The following is a 26187-nucleotide window of genomic DNA, read 5'->3' on the forward strand; positions in this document are numbered from 1 at the left end:
CTGTCGTAGCTAGCTCTCTCTCTCTCTCTCTCTCTCTCTGTCGTAGCTAGCTCTCTCTCTCTCTCTCTCTCTCTCTCTCTCTCTCTCTCTCTGTCGTAGCTAGCTCTCTCTCTCTCTCTCTCTCTGTCGTAGCTAGCTCGCTCTCTCTCTCTCTCTCTCTGTCGTAGCTAGCTCTCTCTCTCTCTCTCTCTCTCTCTCTCTCTCTCTCTCTCTCTCTCGCTCTCTCTCTCTCTGTCGTAGCTAGCTCTCTCTCTCTCTCTCTCTCTCTCTCTCTCTCTGTCGTAGCTAGCTCTCTCTCTCTCTCTCTCTCTCTCTCTCTCTGTCGTAGCTAGCTCTCTCTCTCTCTCTGTCGTAGCTAGCTCTCTCTCTCTCTCTCTCTCTCTCTGTCGTAGCTAGCTCTCTCTCTCTCTCTCTCTCTCTGTCGTAGCTTAGCTCTCTCTCTCTCTCTCTCTCTCTCTCTCTCTGTCGTAGCTAGCTCTCTCTCTCTCTCGCTCTCTCTGTCGTTGCTAGCTCTCTCTCTCTCTCTCGCTCTCTCTGTCGTAGCTAGCTCTCTCTCTCTCTCTCGCTCTCTCTGTCGTAGCTAGCTCTCTCTCTCTCTCTCTCTCTCTCTGTCGTAGCTAGCTCTCTCTCTCTCTCTGTCGTAGCTAGCTCTCTCTCTCTCTCTGTCGTAGCTAGCTCTCTCTCTCTCTCTGTCGTAGCTAGCTCTCTCTCTCTCTGTCGTAGCTAGCTCTCTCTCTCTCTCAATTCAATTCAATTCAATTCAAGGGCTTTATTGGCATGGGAAACATGTGTTAACATTGCCAAAGCAAGTGAGGTAGACAACATACAAAGTGAAAATATAAAGTGAAAAACAACAAAAATTAACAGTAAACATTACACATACAGAGGTTTCAAAACAGTAAAGACATTACAAATATCATATTATATATACATATATATATATATATATATATATACAGTCTCTCTCTCTCTGTCGTAGCTAGCTCTCTCTCTGTCGTAGCTAGCTCTCTCTCTCTCTCTCTATCGTAGCTAGCTCTCTCTCTCTCTCTCTCTCTCTCTCTCTCTGTCGTAGCTAGCTCTCTCTCTCTCTCTGTCGTAGCTAGCTCTCTCTCTCTCTCTGTCGTAGCTAGCTCTCTCTCTCTCTCTGTCGTAGCTAGCTCTCTCTCTCTCTCTGTCGTAGCTAGCTCTCTCTCTCTCTCTCTCTCTCTGTCGTAGCTAGCTCTCTCTCTCTCTCTCTGTGTCGTAGCTAGCTCTCTCTCTCTCTCTGTCGTAGCTAGCTCTCTCTCTCCTCTGTCGTAGCTAGCTCTCTCTCTCTCTCTTTCGTAGCTAGCTCTCTCTCTCTCTCTCTCTGTCGTAGCTAGCTCTCTCTCTCTCTCTCTCTCTCTCTCTCTCTCTCTCTCTCTCTCTGTCGTAGCTAGCTCTCGCTCTCTCGCTCTCTCTGTCGTTGCTAGCTCTCTCTCGCTCTCTCTGTCGTTGCTAGCTCTCTCTCTCTCTCGCTCTCTCTGTCGTAGCTAGCTCTCTCTCCATCTCTCGCTTGGTCATCTGTCTCTTTCAGTAGCACTTTGTTATTATTTGTATTGGAAGACAATTTACAACAGCAAGTGGTCATTGGAGTCATTTCTTTACTATGACTTTTGCTCAATCCATGAGATTGACTGATTGTCCAATCCCAACCCGTTTGAAGCTCAGTCAAAGAGGATTGGATCCAAGAAGTCAAACTGCTTGAGCCAGGATCAAGTCCAAACAAGTTGTCTCTTGTGGATGGAACCTGTTCGGACCGGATGGGATTTTGATGGGGGATCTCCTGATAAACTGATCATCTGCAACAAATCCAAATTTGATTCTGTTAGTTTCAATTACAATATGAGGGGAAAGTTATTAAAATGTTCTGAAAATATACCAACTAGCTAAAACAAAAACTTTCAAAATAAAAAGCCACATCCTTGTTTAGTAAGAATCTGTTCTACCTGTTCAATCATCATTTCAAAATAGTGAATAAGTACCATATACCTAGCTAGCTAGGTCTAGAGCTAGCTCTCTCTCTCTCTCTCTCTCTCTCTCTCTCTCTCTCTCTCTCTGTCATAGCTAGCTCTCTCTCTCTCTCTCTCTCTCTCTCTCTCTGTCGTAGCTAGCTCTCTCTCTCTCTCTGTCGTAGCTAGCTCTCTCTCTCTCTCTGTCGTAGCTAGCTCTCTCTCTCTCTCTCTCTCTCTGTCGTAGCTAGCTCTCTCTCTCTCTCGCTCTCTCTGTCGTTGCTAGCTCTCTCTCTCTCTCTCTCTCTGTCGTAGCTAGCTCTCTCTCTCTCTCGCTCTCTCTGTCGTAGCTAGCTCTCTCTCTCTCTCTCTCTCTCTCTCTCTCTCTCTCTCTCTGTCGTAGCTAGCTCTCTCTCTCTCTCTGTCGTAGCTAGCTCTCTCTCTCTCTCTGTCGTAGCTAGCTCTCTCTCTCTCTCTGTCGTAGCTAGCTCTCTCTCTCTCTCTGTCGTAGCTAGCTCTCTCTCTCTCTCTGTCGTAGCTAGCTCTCTCTCTCTCTCTGTCGTAGCTAGCTCTCTCTCTCTCTCTCTCTGTCGTAGCTAGCTCTCTCTCTCTCTCTCTGTCGTAGCTAGCTCTCTCTCTCTCTCTCTCTCTCTCTCTCTCTCTCTGTCGTAGCTAGCTCTCTCTCTCTCTCTCTCTCTCTCTCTGTCGTAGCTAGCTCTCTCTCTCTCTCTGTCGTAGCTAGCTCTCTCTCTCTCTCTCTCTGTCGTAGCTAGCTCTCTCTCTCTCTCTCTGTCGTAGCTAGCTCTCTCTCTCTCTCTCTCTCTCTCTCTCTCTCTGTGTCGTAGCTAGCTCTCTCTCTCTCTCTCTCTGTGTCGTAGCTAGCTCTCTCTCTCTCTCTCTCTCTGTCGTAGCTAGCTCGCTCTCTCTCTCTCTCTCTCTGTCGTAGCTAGCTCGCTCTCTCTCTCTCTCTCTCTGTCGTAGCTAGCTCTCTCTCTCTCTCGCTCTCTCTTCCGTAGCTAGCTCTCTCGCTCTCTCTGTCGTAGCTAGCTCTCTCTCTCTCTCTCTCTCTCTCTCTGTCGTAGCTAGCTCTCTCTCTCTCTGTCGTAGCTAGCTCTCTCTCTCTCTCTCTGTCGTAGCTAGCTCTCTCTCTCTCTCTCTCTCTGTCGTAGCTAGCTCTCTCTCTCTCTCTGTCGTAGCTAGCTCTCTCTCTCTCTCTGTCGTAGCTAGCTCTCTCTCTCTCTCTGTCGTAGCTAGCTCTCTCTCTCTCTCTCTGTCGTAGCTAGCTCTCTCTCTCTCTCTCTGTCGTAGCTAGCTCTCTCTCTCTCTCTCTCTCTCTGTCGTAGCTAGCTCTCTCTCTCTCTCTCTCTCTCTGTCGTAGCTAGCTCTCTCTCCCTCTCTCTCTCTGTCGTAGCTAGCTCTCTCTCTCTCTCTCTGTGTCGTAGCTAGCTCTCTCTCTCTCTCTGTCGTAGCTAGCTCTCTCTCTCCTCTGTCGTAGCTAGCTCTCTCTCTCTCTCTGTCGTAGCTAGCTCTCTCTCTCTCTCTCTCTCTGTCTCTGTCTCTGTCTCTGTCTCTCTCTGTCTGTCGTAGCTAGCTCTCTTTCTCTCTCGCTCTCTCTGTCGTTGCTAGCTCTCTCTCTCTCTCGCTCTCTCTTCCGTAGCTAGCTCTCTCTCTCTCGCTCTCTCTGTCGTAGCTAGCTCTCTCTCTCTCGCTCTCTCTGTCGTAGCTAGCTCTCTCTCCATCTCTCGCTTGGTCATCTGTCTCTTTCAGTAGCACTTTGTTATTATTTGTATTGGAAGACAATTTACAACAGCAAGTGGTCATTGGAGTCATTTCTTTACTATGACTTTTGCTCAATCCATGAGATTGACTGATTGTCCAATCCCAACCCGTTTGAAGCTCAGTCAAAGAGGATTGGATCCAAGAAGTCAAACTGCTTGAGCCAGGATCAAGTCCAAACAAGTTGTCTCTTGTGGATGGAACCTGTTCGGACCGGATGGGATTTTGATGGGGGATCTCCTGATAAACTGATCATCTGCAACAAATCCAAATTTGATTCTGTTAGTTTCAATTACAATATGAGGGGAAAGTTATTAAAATGTTCTGAAAATATACCAACTAGCTAAAACAAAAACTTTCAAAATAAAAAGCCACATCCTTGTTTAGTTAGAATCTGTTCTACCTGTTCAATCATCATTTCAAAATAGTGAATAAGTACCATATACCTAACTTCACATTCAATGTCATCTAGTAGATTTACAGATGATATCCCTATTCTGATTATTCCCTATGATTGTCCTTTAATCCATTGCCCGGACACAGTTTTGTCTGTAATCCGTGTGTATGTATGTGCATGCAGTTCTACATTTCAGAAGGACTATCTTGAGTTGTTGTCCCTCTCTTTCTCTCTCTGTACAGTATTAATATGTCTTTTCTCCTCACACTCTGTAGCTGCGTGAAAATGCTCAACCTGTGGTGAGTCTCCGCTCCCATGCACATCAGCCATTCAAAAGGGAGTGGACCAGACTAGCACCAGACAACATATCCAGCACTGTGTCGGTTTCTTGGCTTCACCCCTTCCATTAAACAAATTACTATGTTACTTTCCTATTGGGTTTTAGGCCTCTCACATGATGTGATTTAATATCCTTTTCACACTACTGAGAGGAGCTGAAGGATGGTTATGTAGCTCAAATGTAAAGCTTTTGAGAGTTTGAGTGAACTGGAAAGACTAATGCCTGGGCCACACAAAGATTTTGTTTTCTGTCAAGAACGGATTTGCGAATGGCGTTCTTACAGGGCACGCAAAGAATTAGAACGTTGGTTCTACAGTTATTAACCTGCGTCCTTGTACAATCTAATTGCAGAACTTGACAAATGTTTTTGGGCCAGCTGGGTAGCGTACAGAGTCTGGGTGTATTCCCTCCCCATTGAATGTTTGCTTTCTTCTTCACCGTCACACTCTCACACTCATTCTTATACCTGTTAAATGTTCAACGTCCATTCTTTATTACCTCTAACCCGTACGTGTCACTGTTGGGTTTGTTTACAAGCTGACATTTAGAATATTTTAATTTGTGAGTTGAGTGCAACATGAGTCTTAAGGGATAATAGTGAGAGATACACACGGAGTATACCAAGCATTGAGGACACCTGTTCTTTCCATGACCGACTGACCAGGTGAATCCAGGTGAAAGCTATGGTAGTCACTTGCTAAATCCACTTCTATCAGTGTAGATGATTGGGAGGAGACAAGTTAAAGAATGATTTTTAAGCCTAGAGACAATTGATACATGGATTGTGTGTGTGTGCCATTCAGAGGGTGAATGGGCAAGACAAAACATTTACACGAAGTGCCTTTGAACGGGGTATGGTAGAAGGTGCCAGGCGCACTGGTTTTTGTCAAGAACTGCAACGCTGCTGGGTTTTTCATGCTCAACAGTTTCCCGTTTGTATCAAGATTGGTCCACCACCCAAAGGACATCCAGCCAATTTGACACAACTGTGGGAAACATTAGTGTCAACATGGGCCAGCATCACAGTGGAATGCTTTCGATACCTTTTAGTCCGTGCCCTGACAAATTGAGGATGTTCAGCCTCAATTCTTTAGGTGTTCCTACTGTTTGGTATATTCAGTGTAGATTGCCAAGTAACTGTCTTTTTCTCCCTCTTCTCATTCCTTTCCTCTCAGGTGCTGTTGCTTCTTCAAGCGAAAACGGAAGAAGAACACTCCACGGCAGAAATGAGCTCCTGCTACTCTGTCCGATGTCACTGAGCGGGTTTGGTTTTAAGGAAACTAATTAAGGGGCATTTCCAGTTGTAGTTGGGAGAGAGACTTTTTATTACGAGAGATATGCGATTCTTAATGACCCGGACCTACTGAATGACCTTCGCCACAGAGACCTTTCTTTGATAATTTGACCACTGACACTCCCTCTGGATACCGGAGAACATCTCTTAATCTTCCTCAGTTTTTTTTTCTTCCCTTTTGCTCAAGTGGAGATCAAAGTCAAATATCCCTCCCTCTCTTTGAGGGACTGAGGAGACCAGTCTTGCAGTCTATAGACCCCATATTTTTTCTGTCTCACGTCTCTCTCTTGTGCTCTCTCTCCCCATTCACCAAACACTCTCACATCCCCAGTAAAAGCAGGTCTTAAGCTGTCCCTAATTGTTTGCTTTTTGTTCATGCATATTTATCTCTGTACATATGTGTGGATGTATGAATGTGTCCTAATGGTTAATTGGTTCATATGCCACCCAGCCCCTCCCAGTTAGCCCTGTTGGACTGTCTTGGAAGTATAGGAGATATTAGGGCAATTCCACATCAGGACAGCCTGAACATATTTTGGGAGTATCAAATTGTTCTTGCAATTCTCACATAGAAAGTTCATTGGAAGGAAGAATGTTTGACATGCTTTTTACATTTGTATCACATTTTTTTCTATCATAATGAAAGTGGTTTTCTGGTACTTTGGAAGATGCAGTATGACCCATTTTATATATAGAAGTTGACATTATAGGTCATTAACCAATCACATCCCTCCTTTAGAATTGCACATTTAGCAATTCACCAGCAGAGGGAGTTCCCTTTTGAATCCATTTTCCCATTCACTGTGTTGGTGGTGCTTATAAAAGCCTACTCTGGAAATGTGATGTACTTGTAGAGTGTATATATATTGTTTCAAACAATGTCCTAAAATGAGCTAATCTAAAATTGTATTTCAGAATGTAGACATAGTCCATATGTTAGAGCACACTATAAGGAGTATAATGACACCAAGATGTTCTGTGTCATGTATGGTGCATGGATCATAAGATCTTACAGGAGGCATGTATAGGTCTAAAAAGGGCCTAGAATTGCTACTTACATCATGATTATCTAAAAAAAAAAAAAAAAGCATGTCAAACATCCTTCCTTCAAATGAAGTTTCTATATGAGAATTTCCATAACAATCCAAGTGTCCCAAAAATATTTTCGGGCTGTCATGGCACAGAATGGCCCATTTTTATAAATAATACTACAAAGTCCTAAAGTAACCTCTTGCTCCAAGCCGAGACACCGCTTCATGTCCCCTCATAGATCTGCAAAGACGTGACCGGTGTAAGCAGTATGTTAATAGTTCCACTTTTGCTTCTGGTTGGCTAGGTGTAGTTTCCACCACATTGCTCAACACACATCCAGTTCTTTCACATCTATAAGGGTTTATTTGGGATTGGGCATAAGTAGTCAAAGCAGAAAGAAAAGGTAGAAAAGGAGGGAACAGCGAAAGACCAGCACGTTCCTAATGCATCCCTGCCAGGGAAATAAACCTGCTTGTACTATTCACCTCACAAGTCACTTACTACATTTGCCTGGTACCTCCATATTTGTATTAAAAACTACTAAAAGTGCTAATTAGAAGGATAAGCAAGAAAAATGTAAGACAGCAGTTGGTGAGTGACCAAAGGGATGTGTGTGGACAGAGGACCAGTTGTTACCAGATTGGGATTTATTTCTGAAAATGATTTGAATTCTAGATCCCTGTGTTTGATGCACTGTTCATTATAGCAAATGCACATCATTGCTTGTAACCACTCGCTCCTTTTCAACTTCAGGCCTTGGTCTATTGTACATTTTTGGGGGAGACAATCTATCGACAATAGATCAGTTACGAGTTGCATTTTGCATTGCTTTAGTTAACATTGCACGTACCCCTAAACTGGTCCCTGTTATCCACAAACACTTAGATTTCTCTGTGTGGATGAAGGAAAAGTTGCTTCCAAATGCTGATCTAGGGTCAGTTTAGCTTTTTTACCTCCTAATATTTAAGGCTAGGATTGGGATAGAATGAACTGATCCCAGATGTGTACTTCGGGGCAGCTTCTACCGCCAGTCTGTCTGTATACAGAATCTTGGATAAGGAGAACAGACTTAGCTCTCCCATTGATTTAGATGCTACTGCTCCCTCTTCTGGCCTTAACATGGAATGCCTTAATCAGATCACCTCTCATTAGAGCCTATCAGGATAGGTGTCTGGTCACTGCAACAACATACCAGCCAATAAGAAGACATGCATGTTGACGAGTCTGATTCCAAACGAGCGGCCGTTCTCAACTCCAATCCTGGGGTACCATCTGGTGTTGCACATTTATGTTCTAGCCCTGCCCTAACACACCTGAGTCAACTAAGTTAAAGCTTCAATGCAGCCTTTTTTACATTTTATTTTTTATCTCCATATCAAATTAGTTCTGGGTAACAATTCAGTACCTTACTGGCATTGTTTTAAATTAAAATGGTCAAAATGAAAGACATAACAAAGAGCAATTTCTCAAGCTATTTTTTTGCTCGGACTGTCAGAGTGATCTGAGTGGGGAGGGGATAACTGTAAACGAGCTGTTATTGGCAGAGTATTATTCCAACCTCAGTGTGGAAATGTATATAAAACACAGAAGAATCATGTTTTTGACTGCACTGGGCCTTTAAGTATTTGAATCATGTCTGTTAGTGCTGGGCCTGAACAAAAAAAGCTGCAGTGCTGCGGTGTGGACCTTCAAGACCTGGACTTAAAGCCCCCCATGCAGTCTTTACTATTTCATTTGAAATCATCACTGTGTCTAATAAATCACTGTTTATTTCATGAAAATAACAAATATATTTTTGGTCATTTAATACCCTGAGCCTTCTTAGGCCCTTGAAATGCTGTCTGACCATGTGGGCGTTAGGAAATACATTTGAAGATATACACAGCCATAATTTTACATACTCAGCCATAATTCCGTTTACAATAACCCGAAAAATATTGAGTCCCGGTTATGTGAAACCAGGATAAGATACCTGAGATATGCTGATCTTAGACGGGATACTGTGGCATGTAAACATCTCATAACTGTTTACTGTTGTTTTTTGCAGTCTGCACAGTCTCAGTTGCGCATATCATTGGTGTTGTGATGTTTTCATCAGTCAAACAAATCACTCCAAAGAGAAGGCGATCTGCGCTGTTCGATCCATCATAATTCCATAATAATTGATTTTGCTGATACTCTGCACTGGACTGTATAGCATGCTGGCTACTTTCACCCCTAATTTAGACACTTATGCTTATAATTTCCGACATTTGTTAGGTTGAATCATTTCGGACATTTTTTAGGCCATTTCTTTGTCAACTATAGTTAGATACATGCATATTTTCTTCTGTCATAACTTGTTGCCCTAAAAGTAGTGCTCACCAGAATGTCTTACATCGATAGAATGAATGCATTACACAGGAGGTTGGTGGCACCTTAATTGGGGAGGATGGGCTCGTGGTCATGACTGGAACGGTATAAGTGTCAAACACATGGTTTGATGCCATTCCATGAGCTCCGTTTCAGCCATTATTATGAGCCGTCCTCCCCTCAGCAGCTTTGACTGCTGCATTCGTAATCTAGTTTAACACCAGTAAAGTTGTCTGTTTCGTTTAGGGACCGGGAGAAAACGCAATAACTCCAAAACAGTGGAAAGATTGGTCCTGAGCAAAATGACCAATGTCATCAGTTTGACCGGTTTAAAGGAAATGAAAAGCAGAGAACTATGAAACATTTCTGTTAAGACTTCAGTTCTTCTTGGGTACATATTTTATGTGCTTGAAATACTGTCTTCTGGCATAACTGTGTCAAAGATAACACATTACAATCGCCAAAGCATTTTCTCAAGAGATGCTGATAGAAAGAAATCATATTTCTCCACTCCTGTTCCCGAGACAAAATTATAATTTGTTGTATCATTGTACTGCAAGAAATCCATAATTCTGCAGGAGTTAATATTATATTATGCTACATGTGAGAGGTTATAGGCCTACAGTAAGTGTCCATATTTCAGTTACTTTTCCATTTAACCCATATTAACTATAATGACTAATATTCTGTTTATACTCATGAACGGGATATCGAAGGTGCATGTAAACAGCATATCCCGAATAAGAACTTAAGCGGAATATGAGCTACTGTCCGGAATACTGTGCGCATGTAAACGTGGTCACTATTTAGCCTGTGGAAATGGTCGCATTTTGTGAGATGATACTGTGGTGTGTCTCACTTTAAATCAATATTAGCGCAGACATGGTTGAGAAAGCAGAATTTGAATATTTAAAATATAGGAACCTCCTTTGTGTCCTATGTAATGTCATCGGAGTGAAAGGAAGTGAATGGCCTCTGCAGTCAAAACATTTGAGGTTGTGAAATGCTAAACTTGAATGATATTCAACCCACCCCAGTGTTGACTCCTGAAGGGTTATCTTGTCTGTTTCGATATATTGTTTTGTTGTTAATGTGAACAAAATGTATGATGTACTGTAATTTAACAAAATGTAATCATTGATTGACCTTGCTTTTTGGTGGGGGAAGGTATTTAAACAGTGATTGAGTGCACTACTTCTGCACCTGCTGTTGTCTGTAGTTAGAATGCCGGTCTCGTTCTCTACCATCTCGATCAGGTGTGTCAAACTCATTCCATGGAGGGACTAGTGTCTGCTGGTTTTTCTTTTTTTCTTTCAATTAAGCCCTAGGCAACCAGATGAGGGGAGTTCCTTATTAATTAGTGACCTTAATTCATCACTCAAGTACAGGGAGGAGCAAAAACCCGCCAAAGACGCTTGGCCCTCCGTGGGATGAGTTTGACACGTGATCTAGGTACTATCCACTTTCATTTGTGTGTTATGGAAATGGTGGAAAGAACTCGTGGCCTTGAGGCAAGGCTGGGGGAATTGTAAATTTCCTTATATGCTTCTATTGAATTGAACTCCCTTGTACACAGACACACAGGCGTGAAACCCAAGCACAGTGTTCATTATTTTTACTTTTTTGTCTTTTGGCGGGATCCCAAGTTAACACTGGCTAATGCCCCCTGGTGTGCAGGAGGACTTTAGTCTTTCCTATGATGACACATTTATCTTTGGCATGTCCACTCCCTAGCTGCCTTTTTATGGATGGACAAACAAATGTTCTGTATATTTTTGAGTAACAAAGAGTTTTTGTGTGCTGTGTGTGGATTTAAGTTATTTCAAATGTACTTGAATGGAAAGATATGGGACGAGTCTTAGTGGAATGTCAGGATTTACTCATGCCAATTGTCGGACTAAATTATGTGCGTATGAGCAATGTTCTTTATGCATGGATTGGTCAATTGATTGATTGATTTACCCACATGTCATTTAGGCTTTTAGACATCAATGCTGACCACAGCAGGCTAATTGTGTAGTGGGTAAAAGTTCAGGCTTAGGCTGAAGGTTTCTCTCGCCCTTTCTCCCTTTTGCTCTCATTCAACTCTGTTGAGGACTTCCTCCCTTCCTTGAAGTAATTATTGATCTAACCAGAGGAGGCTGGGGTCCTATAGGAGGATGGGCTCATTGTTAAGGGCTGGAATGGAATATATGGAACAGCATCAAACATATGGAGACAGCATGTTTGACTCCGTTCCATGTATTCCATTCCAGCCATTACAATGAGCCTGTCCTCCTCTGGTTAGATCAATAATGATTTGACAGGTGAAAGTGATGGCTTTTCCCTCATGGCTTTCACCCGTCCAGTCATATCTAATTAGTGATTACTTAAAGGACAGGGAGAAAGGACAGTGTTCGTACCAGGACTTTTGACTTGCTATGAGGCTGGTGCAGCACGGAGGTGCTGACCCTAGGGTTTCTTGAAAGGACAGAGGACTTCCACACGCCCCTGGTGGCAGTATATATTTCTATATTTGCCCATACAGCTGTCTGATCCCACTGTGGGTCATTTTGAAGCCTTACATTCCCATTGCTCCATGACATGTTAACATAACCCCCTCCAATGGCAGGGTTTGTTTGAGATGTCACTCACTGTATTGGGATAATCTATGGATAGATGTATACCTCAGAGAAAAGCCATTTCTGACTCTCTCACCACACACATGCACATTCTCATTCCCTTTCTCCTTTTTGCTCTCTCACTCAGTCTTTGCTCCCCAGTGCCAGCTTGTTGACCTCTGCTGCCAAGGGCGCTGAAATGTTAGCGTGTTGTAGACATGAGCCCTATTCTCTGCTCTTAAGATGGTGTCATTTTAGACCCATTCGGTGGGTTAGCTGGATCATTGCAAGTGATTTTGAAAAGCCATTCAAAATAATAATAATTTGCCATGTTATACTTGTGTGACAACCATACCATCTCAGCATTTGTGTAGTGAAATATTATTTTGTGTTGGCGCATTTAGGTGACATGAGGCTTCTACTATAGTAATATTGCTTATGATTACAGATGATTTGCTTCTTTCATTAAGTATTCTAGGCCTGCTTGTTTTGCTTGATTCCAACCACCAAAGTTATTGTTTTGTCATCCCTGTTTTCTTATTATTGTTCATTTTTATTAAGGAAACCACTATCAATATATGTTTTGCCAACTTTTGTGTAACATGTACATATGAGAAGTCCTCTCTAAATTATTTAGATGCTGCAGAGGGGGCATGGCTTTTTACCCTCCATCAGCAACCAGAAGATGACACTGAGTCAGATGGCTTTGGCTGGTTGTATCCTCATGCCTTCTGCATACTGCATAAAGGGGTAGATTTAATTCTACCTGAGGTCTTCTCATTGGTTTTAAGCACAAAGTTATTGTATTGGTATACTTTGTGTACTTTTAAATAATACTGTCCTGCTTAAATGAGCAAGGCCCACCAGGGCCTTAATGACCATTTTTCATTCTTACTGTCATTCCAGATAATCTCTGCACTTTCTCAGTGTTTGAGGGACCATTTAACAACGGTTGCTTGCATTTGTCTACAGAACTGTGTAGGGTGCAAGCTGCAAATACTGCTCAAGTGAAGACTTCCTGACATTACCTTCTGAGTTGCTTATATACTGTAGACCTCCAGTGGTTAGAGACAAGACTGCAATATTGTACTGATTATTTTTAATAGTAAATTATGTGAAGTTTATTTTGTTTTTATGTTCAAATTGGAGTCTATTTTCTCAGCCTGGTTTTCTTTTCACCCTCTTCAAAGCTGTGGAACGCAAACTTGTACAGTGCTATGAGAGCTTATGTCTCGTGTTCTCTGGTAATGGTTTCAAAGCTATGAATATAAGAATCAAGTCTTAAAATTGTATTGTGAATATTGTGTTGAAACATGAATGTTACTTCAAAATGTATTTGAACGCTTTAACCAACCTAGTTAAGGGCTCCTATCCTGAAAAACCCTAGTTTTTTTTCAGGTTTTTAAATTCCTTTTTTTGGGGGGGGTTGGGGGGGGTTGGACTGTCATATTATGCCTACTTCCCAGAGGCCTCAAGTGAAACATGTCATGGGACCTTTCCAAAATTTCACTACACTACTTCAAAATAACTCAACTCAAGTTTGCACCCGTTTTTTATGTAAAATAAAAATCTCTCTTAACATTTACTCTTGGCCCTGTGTTTCTGTCCTTGTGCTGCGGACTTCTTGCTGTCCTAGAAATACAGAAGATTGTGTCGTCTGATTCAATTAATGAACTTTTTCATTGTCTATCGGGATGCTCAAATGCACTTTGTTCAAGTTTCACTTGATGAGCAGTTTATTAGTTGAATCAATTGTTTCAGTAGGTTAGAGCTAAAGCCTGCACCCTATAGTGCTCCAGGGTTGGTGAGGGGTGACTGTTGCATTGTGTGAAATGTGCAGCCCTAATAACCATATCCCCAAAACATGTTAATGAACTGGAGGTATAAAAAGGTGACTGAATATGGAAACACTGTCAATCCTTTCACTTCAAAACACTGTACAATATAATAAAGTGTAAACTTATTATGATGTGTAGGATATAAAAAAATTGTTCCCAGCAATTTATTGGTTTTGGCATCACAGTGCCTTCTTCACGGCATCTCCAGCAGTGTGATGCCGAAACGTTGGTTTACCCAATAAATTATTGGAAGCTTACATGTCTTAGGAGTTTGCCAGAAAGGCATTTCACTGAACTTGTGCATGTGACATTGAAATGTGGGAACACCTAAATAACACATCCTAGATCTGAATGAATGAAACATTCTTCTTAAATACTTTTTTCTTTACATAGTTGAATGTGCTGACAACAAAATCACACAACAATGATCAATGAAAATCAAATTTATCAACCCATGGAGGTCTGGATTTGGAGTCACACTACAGGCTGAAACCACACTACAGGCTGATCCAACTTTGATGTAATGTCCTTAAAACAAGTCCAAATGAGGCTCAGTAGTGTGTGTGGCTTCCACGTGCCTGTATGACCAACGCCTGGGCATGCTCCTGATGAGGTGGCGGATGGTCTCCTGAGGGATCTCCTCCCAGACTTGGACTAAAGCATCCGCCAACTCCTGGACAGTCTGTGGTGCAACGTGGCGTTGGTGGATGGAGCGAGACATGATGTCCCAGATGTGCTCAATTGGATTCAGGTCTGGGGAACGGGCGGGCCAGTCCATAGCATCAATGCCTTCCTCTTGCAGGAACTGCTGACACACTCCAGCCACAAGAGGTCTAGCATTGTCTTGCATTAGGAGGAACCCAGGGCCAACCGCACCAGCACATGGTCTCACAAGGGGTCTGAGGATCTCATCTCGGTACCTAATGGCAGTCAGGCTAACTCTGGCGAGCACATGGAGGGCTGTGCGGCCCCCCAAAGAAATGCCACCCCACACCATGACTGACCCACCGTCAAACCGGTCATGCTGGAGGATGTTGCAGGCAGCAGAACGTTCTCCACTGCGTCTCCAGACTGTCACGTCTGTCACATGTGCTCAGTGTGAACCTGCTTTCAACTGTGAAAAGCACAGGGCGCCAGTGGCGAATTTGCCAATCTTGGTGTTCTCTGGCCAATGCCAAACGTCCTGCACGGTGTTGGGCTGTAAGCACAACCCCCACCTGTGGACGTCGGGCCCTCATACCACCCTCATGGAGTCTGTTTCTGACCGTTTGAGCAGACACATGCACATTTGTGGCCTGCTGGAGGTCATTTTGCAGGGCTCTGGCAGTGCTCCTCCTTCTCCTCCTTGCACAAAGGCGGAGGTAGCGGTCCTGCTGCTGGGTTGTTGCCCTCCTACGGCCTCCTCCACGTCTCCTGATGTACTGGCCTGTCTCCTGGTAGCGCCTCCATGCTCTGGACACTACGCTGACAGACACAGCAAACCTTCTTGCCACATCTCGCATTGATGTGCCATCCTGGATGAGCTGCACTACCTGAGCCAGTTGTGTGGGTTGTAGACTCCGTCTCATGCTACCACTAGAGTGAAAGCACCGCCAGCATTCAAAAGTGACCAAAACATCAGCCAGGAAGCATAGGAACTGAGAAGTGGTCTGTGGTCACCACCTGCAGAACCACTCCATTATTGGGGGTGTCTTGCTAAATGCCCATTATTTCCACCTGTTGTCTATTCCATTTGCACAACAGCATGTGAAATTTATTGTCAATCAGTGTTGCTTCCTAAGTGGACCGTTTGATTTCACAGAAGTGTGATTGACTTGGAGTTACATTGTGTTGTTTAAGTGTTCCCTTTATTTTTTTGAGCAGTGTACAAAGCCTACAGTTTACTCACCATTAGTCAGCACCTCTACTAACTTTTTGGGGTGTGCAGCTCTTGCTTTTCACTCAACTTATGGTGTGACATCACCTGAATGAGAACCAAAGCATTGGCAGAATGATTCCATAAGAATCCATATCAGCCATAGACAGAATCGGCATAAGGAACAATTAAACTTGAATTTGTTTCTCATGTTAATATTCAGACTGTACAATGTGAGATGTGCAATATTACTGCACTATTTGAAGACGGACCAGACTGAACTGAAGCTCAACAGGGGAAACCAAATGTTTCTGTTTTTAAGCATTATTATAAAGTAGCCTAAAGTGTGTTTTGTAGCTCTTCACTTTATTTTGAGCAATACCTTTTATGTACACTGCTGCACACCACTTTTTTCATTTGAATTCATTATCCTATATACGTAAACAGTTTGGGAATAGAAATCTTTCCTAATAAACTAAGTCTGATAATTGTTTCACGAATTCCTCCACCACTAGGGGCCAGCAAAATATTTTCGCCTTGGTTTGCCAGTTCCGCATGCCCTCTTTTTTAAACTTCTGCTCAAGAATTTGTTTGGCCTCTTCAACTAACCCGATTCAATATGGTGGGTACTCAAACATTTACAACCCCACTGAATCTATCGTAATCGGCGCCTTTTAACCAACCGTAATGGTATTTAGGTCTGTAATAGTAACATGTTGGATATATTATACAATCACATTGACATATTGAGTTGTAATGCCGTTCCTGGCAGTTTTTATTAACAATTTAATGTAGAGTGTTCCCCGAGATGCTAACGGAAGAAGCAATACGCTGGCATTTGGCTGTCCATGAACAACCTCGTTTTCCATATCTTGATTTGATTAGAATCAGTAGAGAGAACTGGCAGTGCCTTCAATGTTGCACAATCATCCGATGTGTGTTTGGTGGTGTTGCACCTAGGTTTAAGCTGTGCGTAAGGAATTTAATTTCATTCGTGATACTGATAAGCATAACTGGTTAGTTGGCTAACTAACGGTACCTTATTGCCAAATCATCCTAGTTAACCTTAGCTAGGGGTCTAGATACCGGTAATTATTTATCCATGTACAGTACTAGCCTGCTAGTTATGATTAATCACTGGTGTAACTAGTCATGACTTCCATTAACTAGCCAGGTACCTCGCTAGTTAGCCAGTATACACAAAGTTGCAACCCAGATAAGTAGTAACGGTATTGGGCTAGCTAGTTACGATTTTGCCTTTCTGGTTAGTAAGCTAAATGTAGGTTGCATGTCAGCCGTGGGAATACTGAAACCTACAATTTCAGCAGCTTCTGTACTTTAATTTCTTACATTAAACCCTGTATCGAAAGTGGCTATGGTGTTGATTTAAGTGGCCAGGTCATTGATAGTACAAGGAAAAGTGAAATGAGAGCCTTTCCCGTGTTTGATGGGTCCTCAATCCCAACTGAACCCTGGTTCTCTCAGACATTTTAAATGTGGAGAATTTGGGCCATTCTGAGCATTCGAAACTGAAAGTAATTTGCACAACTTTACAACAGGGACGAGTCAGGACTAAGACGGTGAAAAAGGCTGCCCGGGTCATCATTGAGAAGTACTACACCAGGCTTGGAAATGACTTCCACACCAACAAGAGGGTGTGCGAGGAGATCGCAATCATCCCCAGCAAGAAGCTGCGCAACAAGATAGCTGGGTGAGTCTTTCTTTAGACATATGGTCTATGTTTAGAGCATAGAAGGGGACCAAGTGAGCAGTGTTTCTCAACAATTTATCTTGGTGGCACCACTGGCCTTTTGAAAAGATTCAATCTTTAGACCAGTCAGATTTGGCTGAATGTAGTCTTTTAAAAGGATGACCATAACTTGTAATTTGATCACACCATGGTAGTGTTTCTGTGTAAGTGTGCATTTTGTATATGTGAATGAGATGGGGTGGCATGTACATAAACATGATTAAGGTGGTTGTGTTTGAGATGGATTGTTTAGGGGTTTCCCCTTTGTACTGAACTCTTTATGGATGCTATGGGATGAGGCACTATCACATTGGACTATAAATATATATATATATACATACATACATACACACACACACACCATACTGTCTGTCATCTGGACACCAAGACCACTGAGTTGCATAACATGACATAAAATTATTTTACATTGCTCTTCCCCTTTTAATTTGTTGTGCTGAATGACTCATGTTTAGACATTGCTTGAACTTCAGACCGTTTCCACGGTTACCCCATGCATATTCAGTCTTGATGAAATCTGCCTGAAAAAGACTCAGGAGTCTCTACAAGCCAGAATGTTGAATACAATTCTCTTTACACTTTACCGGTTGTCTGTGCTGTTGGTCTTTTTGACAGTAGGAGGTAGAGATGGGGTATCCACAGAAAAGTGTTTGTCTGATTTTTGCGGCACCTATAGGTTTTGTCGCTTGTTTTTTTTTTTCAATCTCCTGACGCATTGTACTTGATGCACAATATGTAAATGATAGCCGAATGTAACCTTAACGTAGTTGACCAAAGCACGTTTCCTCTCCATCTGTTGGAACTGTTTGTGAAATTTGCCAGCTGATTGTGTGGGACAACGTTCGGTTCGTCTCAGCCATATTGTGCAAGTGTTTGTCGCATGCGAAAAACAGATGAACAGACCAGTGTGCTGAAGGTTGGGTTGATGACGATTCCCTTTGGATATTTTGTCTGATTACCCCCGACATGGGGACAAAATCAGCAGACAACGGGTAAAGTTGAAATTAAGTTCGTTCATAGGACTTGTAGTAGGACTGTTCGGTAATGCTGAGCCTACATGATAGAGACGAGAGTAAGTATTTCTCTCTTGGATTCTAAAAGAAGCTAGTCTATGCTGTGTTTTGTGGCTGGTGTTGCCTATGGATTGCATTTGAGCTTATGTCAACATAAAGCATATTGGTCAACCCTGAAGTAGCTCATTCATTACATTTGTTCATTTAATTAACATTGACTATGCTGCAGTTCAATCAGGTTGGAGTTCAACACTACTTGTAATAGCATGGGTGAATCACAGCCAGTCTGCTGCACTGGCTTGGAGGGACAGACTCATTCATTCTATCATATCCATCACCTAGCTAATTATTGCTAGTTCGCCACTTAAAACCCTGTATCGAAAGTGATTATGGCATGACTGTTGCCATAGTCATTGATAGTACAGGAACAGTGATTTTTGAAAGCTTTTCCCGTGTTTGTTGGCATACCTGTTCCTGTCAAACCCTGTATCTTTCAAACATCTTCTACGTCCGCAACAATCTAAACTTGTGTGAAACCTCATTCTCATGTTAGGCTAGTTTTTAGTGATCTTGCAATTTAAAAAATATAAAAAATATTTTAAAAAACTGGTGTGATCCAATGCTGTGACAATTGTGAAGTTGAATGTGAATGAACTGGATTCTTGATTGTGCACTCAGGTATGTGACCCATCTCATGAAGCGCATCCAGAGGGGCCCCGTCAGAGGCATCTCCATCAAGCTCCAGGAGGAGGAGAGGGAGAGGAGGGACAACTACGTCCCAGAGGTAAGTGACCCACCCACACAGGGCCTAAAAATAACTTTAGATTTACAAAAATCTACCAACCACAGTTTTTACCAGCCAAAATATATATTTTTGTGCCGATATTACACCCCCCCAATAAGCATGACATTTTTGAAACAAATGTATTGTGGTATATTGCTGGATTTAATATTCTGTGACCTTTTAACCAAAATATCAGACACATTTTCAACTGCCCCTTTAAGGTTACCATGGTAATGGGGCCATCAGTCATGTGCCTGTGAGAACCTCACTAGTAGAGGCCGACAATGTCTCTTTGCTAGCTGTCGAAGCAAACTCAAACATTGACAAGCAACCTAGCTTGAGAAACCAGCACACTGCTCTTGCTTGTATCACTACTCTTTAATAAGCTTTACGTATCGGCCTTCAAGCTCTGGCGAAGGCCTTGAGGACGATACTTAAAGCATAATAAAGAGCATTGATACTAGCAAGAGTGGGTTTGTTCTTTTTTCTCATCTTATTAAATTGTTAAAGGTCTAACACCATGGGCCAAAAAGGTGCTGTATGACGCAAGGAGCCTCTTTACACAATATACTGAACCAAAATATAAACAAAACACGCAAAAATCAAGTAAGTCAATTGAAATAAATTAATTGGGCCCTAATCTATGGATTTCATATGACTGGTAATACAGTTGGGCACAGATACCTTTTTTAAAAAAAGTAGGGGCGTGGTGTGACCACTTTGCCTCGTGCATTGCGACATCTCCTTCGCATAGAGTCGATCAGGCTGTTGATTGTGGAAAGTTGTCCCACTCCTCTTTAATGGCTGTGTGAAGTTTCTGGATATTGGCGAGAACTGGAACACGCTGTCGTACAGGTTGATCCAGAGCATCCCAAACATGCGCAATGGGTGACATATCTGATTAGTACGCAGGCCATGGAAGAACTGGGACATTTTCAGCTTCCATGAATTGTATACAGATCCTTACGACATGGGGTTGTGCATTATCATGCTGAAACATGAGGTAATGGCGGCAGATGAATGGTACAACAATGGGCTTCGGGATCTCATCACGGTACTGCTGTGCATTCACATTGCCATCGATTAAAATGCAATTGTTTGTTGTCCGTAGCTTATGCCTGCCCATAGCCTCAACGCCACCATTGTGCACTCTGTTCACAACATTAACATCAGAAAACAACGCCATACACGCGGTCTGCGGTTCTGAGGCAGGTTGGACGTACTACCAACAATGTTGGAGGCGGCTTATTGTAGAGAAATCAACATTCAATTCTCTGGCAACAGCTCTGGTGGACATTCCTGCAGTCAGCATGCCAATTGCACGCTACCTCAACTTGAGACATCTGTGGCATTGTGCTGTGACAAAACAGCACATTTTTAGTGGCCTTTTATTGTCCCCAGCACAAGGTGCACCTGTGCAATGAGAATGCTGTTTAATCAGCTTCTTGATATGCTACACCTGTCAGGTGGATGGATTGTCTTGGCAGAAGAGAACTGCTCTCAAACTGGGATGTAACCAAATTTGTGCCCAAAATTTGAAAGAAATAAGCTTTTCGTGCGTATGAAAGATTTCTTGGATACTTAAGCTCATGAAACATGGGACCAACACTTTACATGTTGCGTTTATATTTGTGTTCAGTGTAACATTCATTATCACTGGTATTGACAATGGAAGGCTGCTGGTCTCTGATCCAATATTTTGTACAGTATGTCCTTCTGTTGTGGCCTTGAAGTAAAATACTGCACCGATAGGCTACTGTATAAAACACATGTGGTCCGTCAACCCTCCATCTGCAGAGCTATTGGGTGTGCAGGCTTTTTATCTAGCCCTGCTCAAACATACCAGTGTCAGCTTATCAAGGTCCTGTTGAGCAGCTGATTTTTACAGTGTTGTGTGTTCGAGCAGGGCTATTTAAAAAAAAAAGCCTGCACACCCAGTAGCTCTCCTGGAATCTCCTGGAGGAGGGTTGGCCACCCTGAAACATTACATTTATAACCAAATATGTTTTATGTCATAAAATAATTCCCTCATTCAGTGAACCAGGGATCAAATGGCTAAGGTGGGCGAGGTAGCTAACTAAGATGTTCATCTATTTGTAAGGTTCAAATATTGTATTCACTTCTTGACAGTATTGGAGTTACTTGTCAATTAGGCAATTCTAAGAATATATATTTTTTAACTTGGTCAGAATTACATGGCTAGTATTGAATAGAGGAGAATTCTAACCAATTTTGAGCGCTGCGTCATTATTTTACCTGCTGCGTAAATGTCTCTCTCTCCTCTGGCAATGGCCCACTGGCACACGGAGGTGATGCATACACAATTTTTTATTTATTTTTTATTTTACCTTTATTTAACCAGGCAAGTCAGTTAAGAACAAATTCTTATTTTCAATGACGGCCTGGGAACAGTGGGTTAACTGCCTGTTCAGGGGCAGAACGACAGATTTGTACCTTGTCAGCTCGGGGGTTTGAACTCACAACCTTCCGGTTACTAGTCCAACGCTCTAACCACTAGGCTACCCTGCCGCCCCAATGAATGACCAGGATTTTCATTAGCTATAACTGGGCAAATAACTCACTAACTCGCAATGAATATCAACAAATGTGCACACGCGGCTAGGCTCGCTTTGATCTCAAAAACGCATCTTGCGAATGACTACATGATTGAAAGAATGCACGTGCCTGTCAATGCAGGTCTACAATAATTGCATCCAGAAGACAGTGATCCAATTTTTATCAGAGAGCTTGTTTGTTTTATATTCTGTTTTTACATGTTTTTTTCGGCCAACTTAAATCTATATTCTTCTTGTCTGACTATTTTATTATTTTCCCCCCGGGCAAGTGGACAAGCGTTAATGTCAAGCCCTGATAGCTATGCATGCTTCTACTTTGTCTAGGCACCATAAGATGCATTCTCATAAACTGCTTTTAGTCATCAACAATCGCCTTGCACTGCTGCCATTGGGAATCTTAAGTCTATAGTTGGGATAGGATGTGACACCTTTTGATTCAAATCTGAAATTATTTTTGATTTGCCCTGTATCGAAAGTGACTATGGCATGACTGTTGCCATTAAAAGTTCAGGAGTAGTGATCTTGAAAGCTTTTCCCGTGTTTGTTGGAATACCTGTTCCTGTCAAACCCTGTATATTTAAAAATAAATGTGTTAAGACCGCAAACCTTGCCCCAGGCAGCCAGTAACTGCTGTATGCCCTGTTGAGTTGGTGTCATGTGGCAGTGTTGCCTGTTTAATATGCACACTATTAATACATTGTTTTGTGGACAGCGCTGACATGCCATTAGCGCAGTAACTAAATCTTTGTTTTTGTTTCCAGGTGTCTGCACTCGACCAGGAGATAATCGAGGTCGACCCAGACACCAAGGAGATGCTCAAGCTACTGGTAAGTCCCTCACAGGCAGCTACATTTGGTGTCTTAATGATGAATATATGTGCAGCGTGAAGATGACACCTTGGTTTTAACCATGTATAAAAAGTGACAAAGGCATGATTGTTGCCATAGTCATTGATAGTACAGGAACCATGACTGAGATTTTCCCATGTTTGTTGGAATACCAGTACCTGTCAAACCCTGCATCTTTAAAATATCTTCCACATCCTCCCCAGTCTTAACTTCATGGTGAAACTACTCGGCGTTACGAGACCAGTCATCTGCGATTTACATTGTTAGCGTTAACCTGTGGTGTATTCTGGTGGTAACTTGTTGGTGAAATTAGATTTTATATTCCTCCTTCCTCCAGGACTTTGGCAGTTTGTCCAACCTGCAAGTCACCCAGCCAACTGTCGGAATGAACTTCAAGACACCAAGAGGAGTCTAGGCATTTGTAATATCGCTTAATAATAAAATTAAAAAGTACACAAAAAGCAGTGTTTCCTAGTGGTGTTGCTGATTAGAACATAGATGGGCAAATCAAGGGCTGGATTGGTGTCACAATTTTGCCCCAGTTAACGCACCTGACTCGAATAATCCACTAATCATGATCATGAATGCAATTAGTTGAATCAGCTGTGTTAGCTAGGTATGGGGAGAAAGTGACACACCACTCTGGTCCCAGAGGACTGTAGTTACCCATTCCTGGTTAAGAACAAGTAGAAACGCATGAGTGCACACTCCAGGATAATTGGTATTTTAACCATTTTCAGAAAGGGGAAAGCAATAATAAAGGTATGTGGGAAGATGTGAATTGGATATGTGCTTAGTCCTTTTTCATGTGCTTGTTTCAATTGGCCGACCTGTCATTGCAGGCTTTGTGCAATAAGGTTGGGTTCCTATACATATGTCTAGTATTACTCATTCACTGCTACAGCAGCATTGTGAAGTGAGATTAACATAACTTTACATTTGAGAGCTCTTGAGTTAGTACTGTGCACAGTACTGTTAAAAACATTGTAGGGTTTTGGATTGAGTGGATTAGAACAAACATTCCATTTGACCCATGAAGTTTAAAACTCAGTTCCCTCTATGATCAAATGGCATCTTTACATTTTGCACTTCCACTTATGTGAACATTGAAAGACATGATTATATTCCATTATTTACAATTATTTGTTAATAGAAAAACATGACTAAGTAGTTTTAGATCAATGAAGTTTGTGCATTTTCACTTGGTTCTTCAGTAAGAAGACCTATTGTAAACCCTCTAGAATTCAATGACCCCTGAAAATAATAGCTAGGTAAACATATTACACTCAGCAAACATAGCATAATGGGAAGCTAGGGTGACATCTGCACACTTCAGTCAACCATCTAGAGAAAATCACTCAGAAAAATGTGTCTACTACTAAGATAGAAGACAACCGACAAGTAGCCATACCACCTTCTATCCCACTGCTGACTTACCTCTGAAGCTTAACAGTTTTGGACTTGCTCAATCCATGGATGAGAGATCAGATAGAAGTGGTGTTAGAAGGCCAGTAGGGGTGACTCTTTCCTCTGGTCTCTTCGTGGTTTTTATTTTTGCAGATGTGTCTATATGACAGTCTTCAAGCTCACAGATAAAAGGCCCCATTTCATGCTACATCCCTTTTTTTTCATGGGCTGTGATGAATAGCGTACCCTGGTGTCCACTGGCAGGTTATGGGTCTGGTGAAGTGATGTGGATTTGAAAGGGGTGCACCAGGCCAATCAGTAGAGATTGAGAAAGGGGAGGGGGGGGTTATCAGACCATATCTGAAATGATAGCAGACACAAACCACAATCCTCTTGGGATCTGGTTTTTATTTCCCATCTGCACCCTATTGGAACTTTGGTGGAACTATATTGTATAGCAAATACCAGGTAATTACTAATAATATATGACATGGTAAAATGGTTATTACACAGTTAAAGTAACCTATTTTATACTTTATTTTTAGGTATTCAATAACACAAGCACCACTGGTAGCAGGTAGAACTGCAATGATATAGATATTGGACTGTTCAACAATGTATTATGATCTCTCACAGCTGGCTACGACCGGGAGACCCATGGGGTGGCGCACAATTGGCCCAGCGTCGTCCGGCTTAGGGGAGGGTTTGGCCGGCAGGGATGTCCTTGTCCTATTGCGCTCTAGCAACTCCTGTGGCGGGCCGGGCGCAGTGCACGCTGACACAGGTCGCCAGGTGCATGGTGTTTCCTCCGACACATTGGTGCGGCTGGCTTCTGGGTTAAGGGGGCATTGTGTCAAGGTTGGGTTGTGTTTCAGAGGACACACGACTCTCGATCTTCGCCTCTCCCGAGTCTGTACGGGAGTTGCAGTGATGAGTCAAGACTGTAACTACCAATTGGATACCATGAAATTGGGGAGAAAACAGGGTAGAAAAAAGTAATACAATGTACTATGATTAGGATATACAGTATTTTTCATCCTTGCATAGGGCAGATTATCAACTTGAGTCATTTGTACATAACTTAAACTGGTAAAATCATGCATTGATATTGACAGTTTGTGTTTAAAAAAATCGGAGTTATTTAAAGTTAGGATTCGGCATCATGTAATCTCGTCGCAACCAAGCGCATCAAGGATGAAAGCCAAATCTTATTTTCCAGTTCTGTGTGCCCGGGGCACAATAAAAATGGGTTTTCCACTATTCAGTGCTGTGAAACCTCCTGCTATAAATATCCATCAAAAGAGGGGCAAGTTAAAGGGTTTAAAATCCTCCCCTTGTTCCTCTGCCAATTTCCGCCAGGCTGTTGGCCACAATTTGGTTCCCGCTTGTCTTCTTTTGAGGTCTGTTTAGCGCTGCCTACATAGCCCGTCTTCAAAACTCACTGTGCTCACACCCCATCCCTCCACCCCCATTTCCCCAACACACCCACCATCCTCCAACAGCTTCCATCCTTAATCTCCTCTGTGTTGTAATTTTTTTTAGGAAATTAGCCAGATTACCAGGAAAATCTCACAGAAAATTCTTGCTTTACCTATTCTGAATCAAGCAGTAGTGATTGAGGAGGACAAATGTCACTGCCAGATGAGAGGACTTCAATAACACCAATTGACCCAATCAATCTCAATTCATCCCCAGGAACAGAAATAGCAATTCACCTCCGTACAACCTAAATCAATCAAACTTCCTCCATTGATCAAAACAAGGTCTCTTATCAGTTAAGACACTCATTAAATGTTTGTCTCCTAATTACTTTTCGGTTGTGCTTTAATGTTACATTTAGTTTGCTATAGAGTTTGCTACAAAGTTGAGCTCACCTCATCTTAATGAAACTGTTGACATGCTTGTAAACTATCAAGGATTACAAAGGGAAACCCAGACGATGAGCTAAATGCCTTCTATGCTCATGTCGAGGCAAGCAACACAGAACCATGCATGAGAACACCAGCTGTTCGGGACGACTGTGTGATCTATCTCTCCATAGTCGATGTAAGTAAGACTTTAAACAGGTTAACATTAGCAAGGCCATGGGGCTAGAGGGAATACCAGGATGCGTACTGACCAGCTGGAAAATGTCTTCACTGGAATGTTCAACCTATCCCTGACCCGGTTTGTAATACCTACTTGTTTTAAGCAGACCACCACGAACCCCAAGGTAACCTGCCTAAATGACTATCGCCCCGTAGCGCTCACATCCATAGCCATGAAATGCTTTGAAAGGCTGGTCATGGCTCACATCAACACTATCATCCAAAACACACTGGACCCACTCCAATTTGC

At 42.4% G+C, this 26187-nt stretch overlaps 2 protein-coding genes and 2 non-coding genes across 9 annotated transcripts in view; all 4 read left to right on the plus strand.

Annotated features, from left to right (window-relative positions):
- The window catches only part of LOC139406692 (casein kinase I-like), a 66230-nt gene extending 57633 nt beyond the window's left edge, over positions 1–8597 (plus strand). For 3 of the 6 annotated variants that reach the window (XM_071149637.1, XM_071149618.1, XM_071149648.1), the window contains 2 exons: positions 4419–4442; positions 5659–5923. In XM_071149637.1, the coding sequence (XP_071005738.1) occupies positions 4419–4442; positions 5659–5713 (79 nt within the window). In that variant the 3' untranslated portion in view covers positions 5714–5923. Of the gene's footprint in view, positions 1–4418; positions 4443–5658 lie in introns of all 6 variants that reach the window. The other 3 variants (XM_071149610.1, XM_071149627.1, XM_071149656.1) reach the window with 3 other exon arrangements.
- Positions 8598–16042: 7445 nt separating this feature from the next.
- LOC139416176 (small ribosomal subunit protein eS17) lies at positions 16043–23229 on the plus strand. The gene is made up of 5 exons (XM_071164533.1): positions 16043–16076; positions 17014–17165; positions 18914–19019; positions 22357–22422; positions 22781–23229. The coding sequence occupies exons 1-5, from the start codon at positions 16074–16076 to the stop codon at positions 22856–22858; spliced, it is 405 nt and encodes a 134-aa protein (XP_071020634.1). The 5' UTR covers positions 16043–16073; the 3' UTR covers positions 22859–23229.
- Positions 16811–16942, plus strand: LOC139418416 (small nucleolar RNA SNORA71). The gene has a single exon (XR_011635326.1). It is a non-coding gene; the product is annotated as a small nucleolar RNA SNORA71 (small nucleolar RNA).
- On the plus strand, positions 18606–18735 carry LOC139418398 (small nucleolar RNA SNORA71). Its single transcript, XR_011635322.1, has one exon. It is a non-coding gene; the product is annotated as a small nucleolar RNA SNORA71 (small nucleolar RNA).
- Positions 23230–26187: the final 2958 nt, after the last annotated feature.

The sequence above is a fragment of the Oncorhynchus clarkii genome, chromosome 1, assembly GCF_045791955.1.
Source record: "Oncorhynchus clarkii lewisi isolate Uvic-CL-2024 chromosome 1, UVic_Ocla_1.0, whole genome shotgun sequence".
In the NCBI taxonomy this organism is placed as follows: domain Eukaryota; kingdom Metazoa; phylum Chordata; class Actinopteri; order Salmoniformes; family Salmonidae; genus Oncorhynchus; species Oncorhynchus clarkii.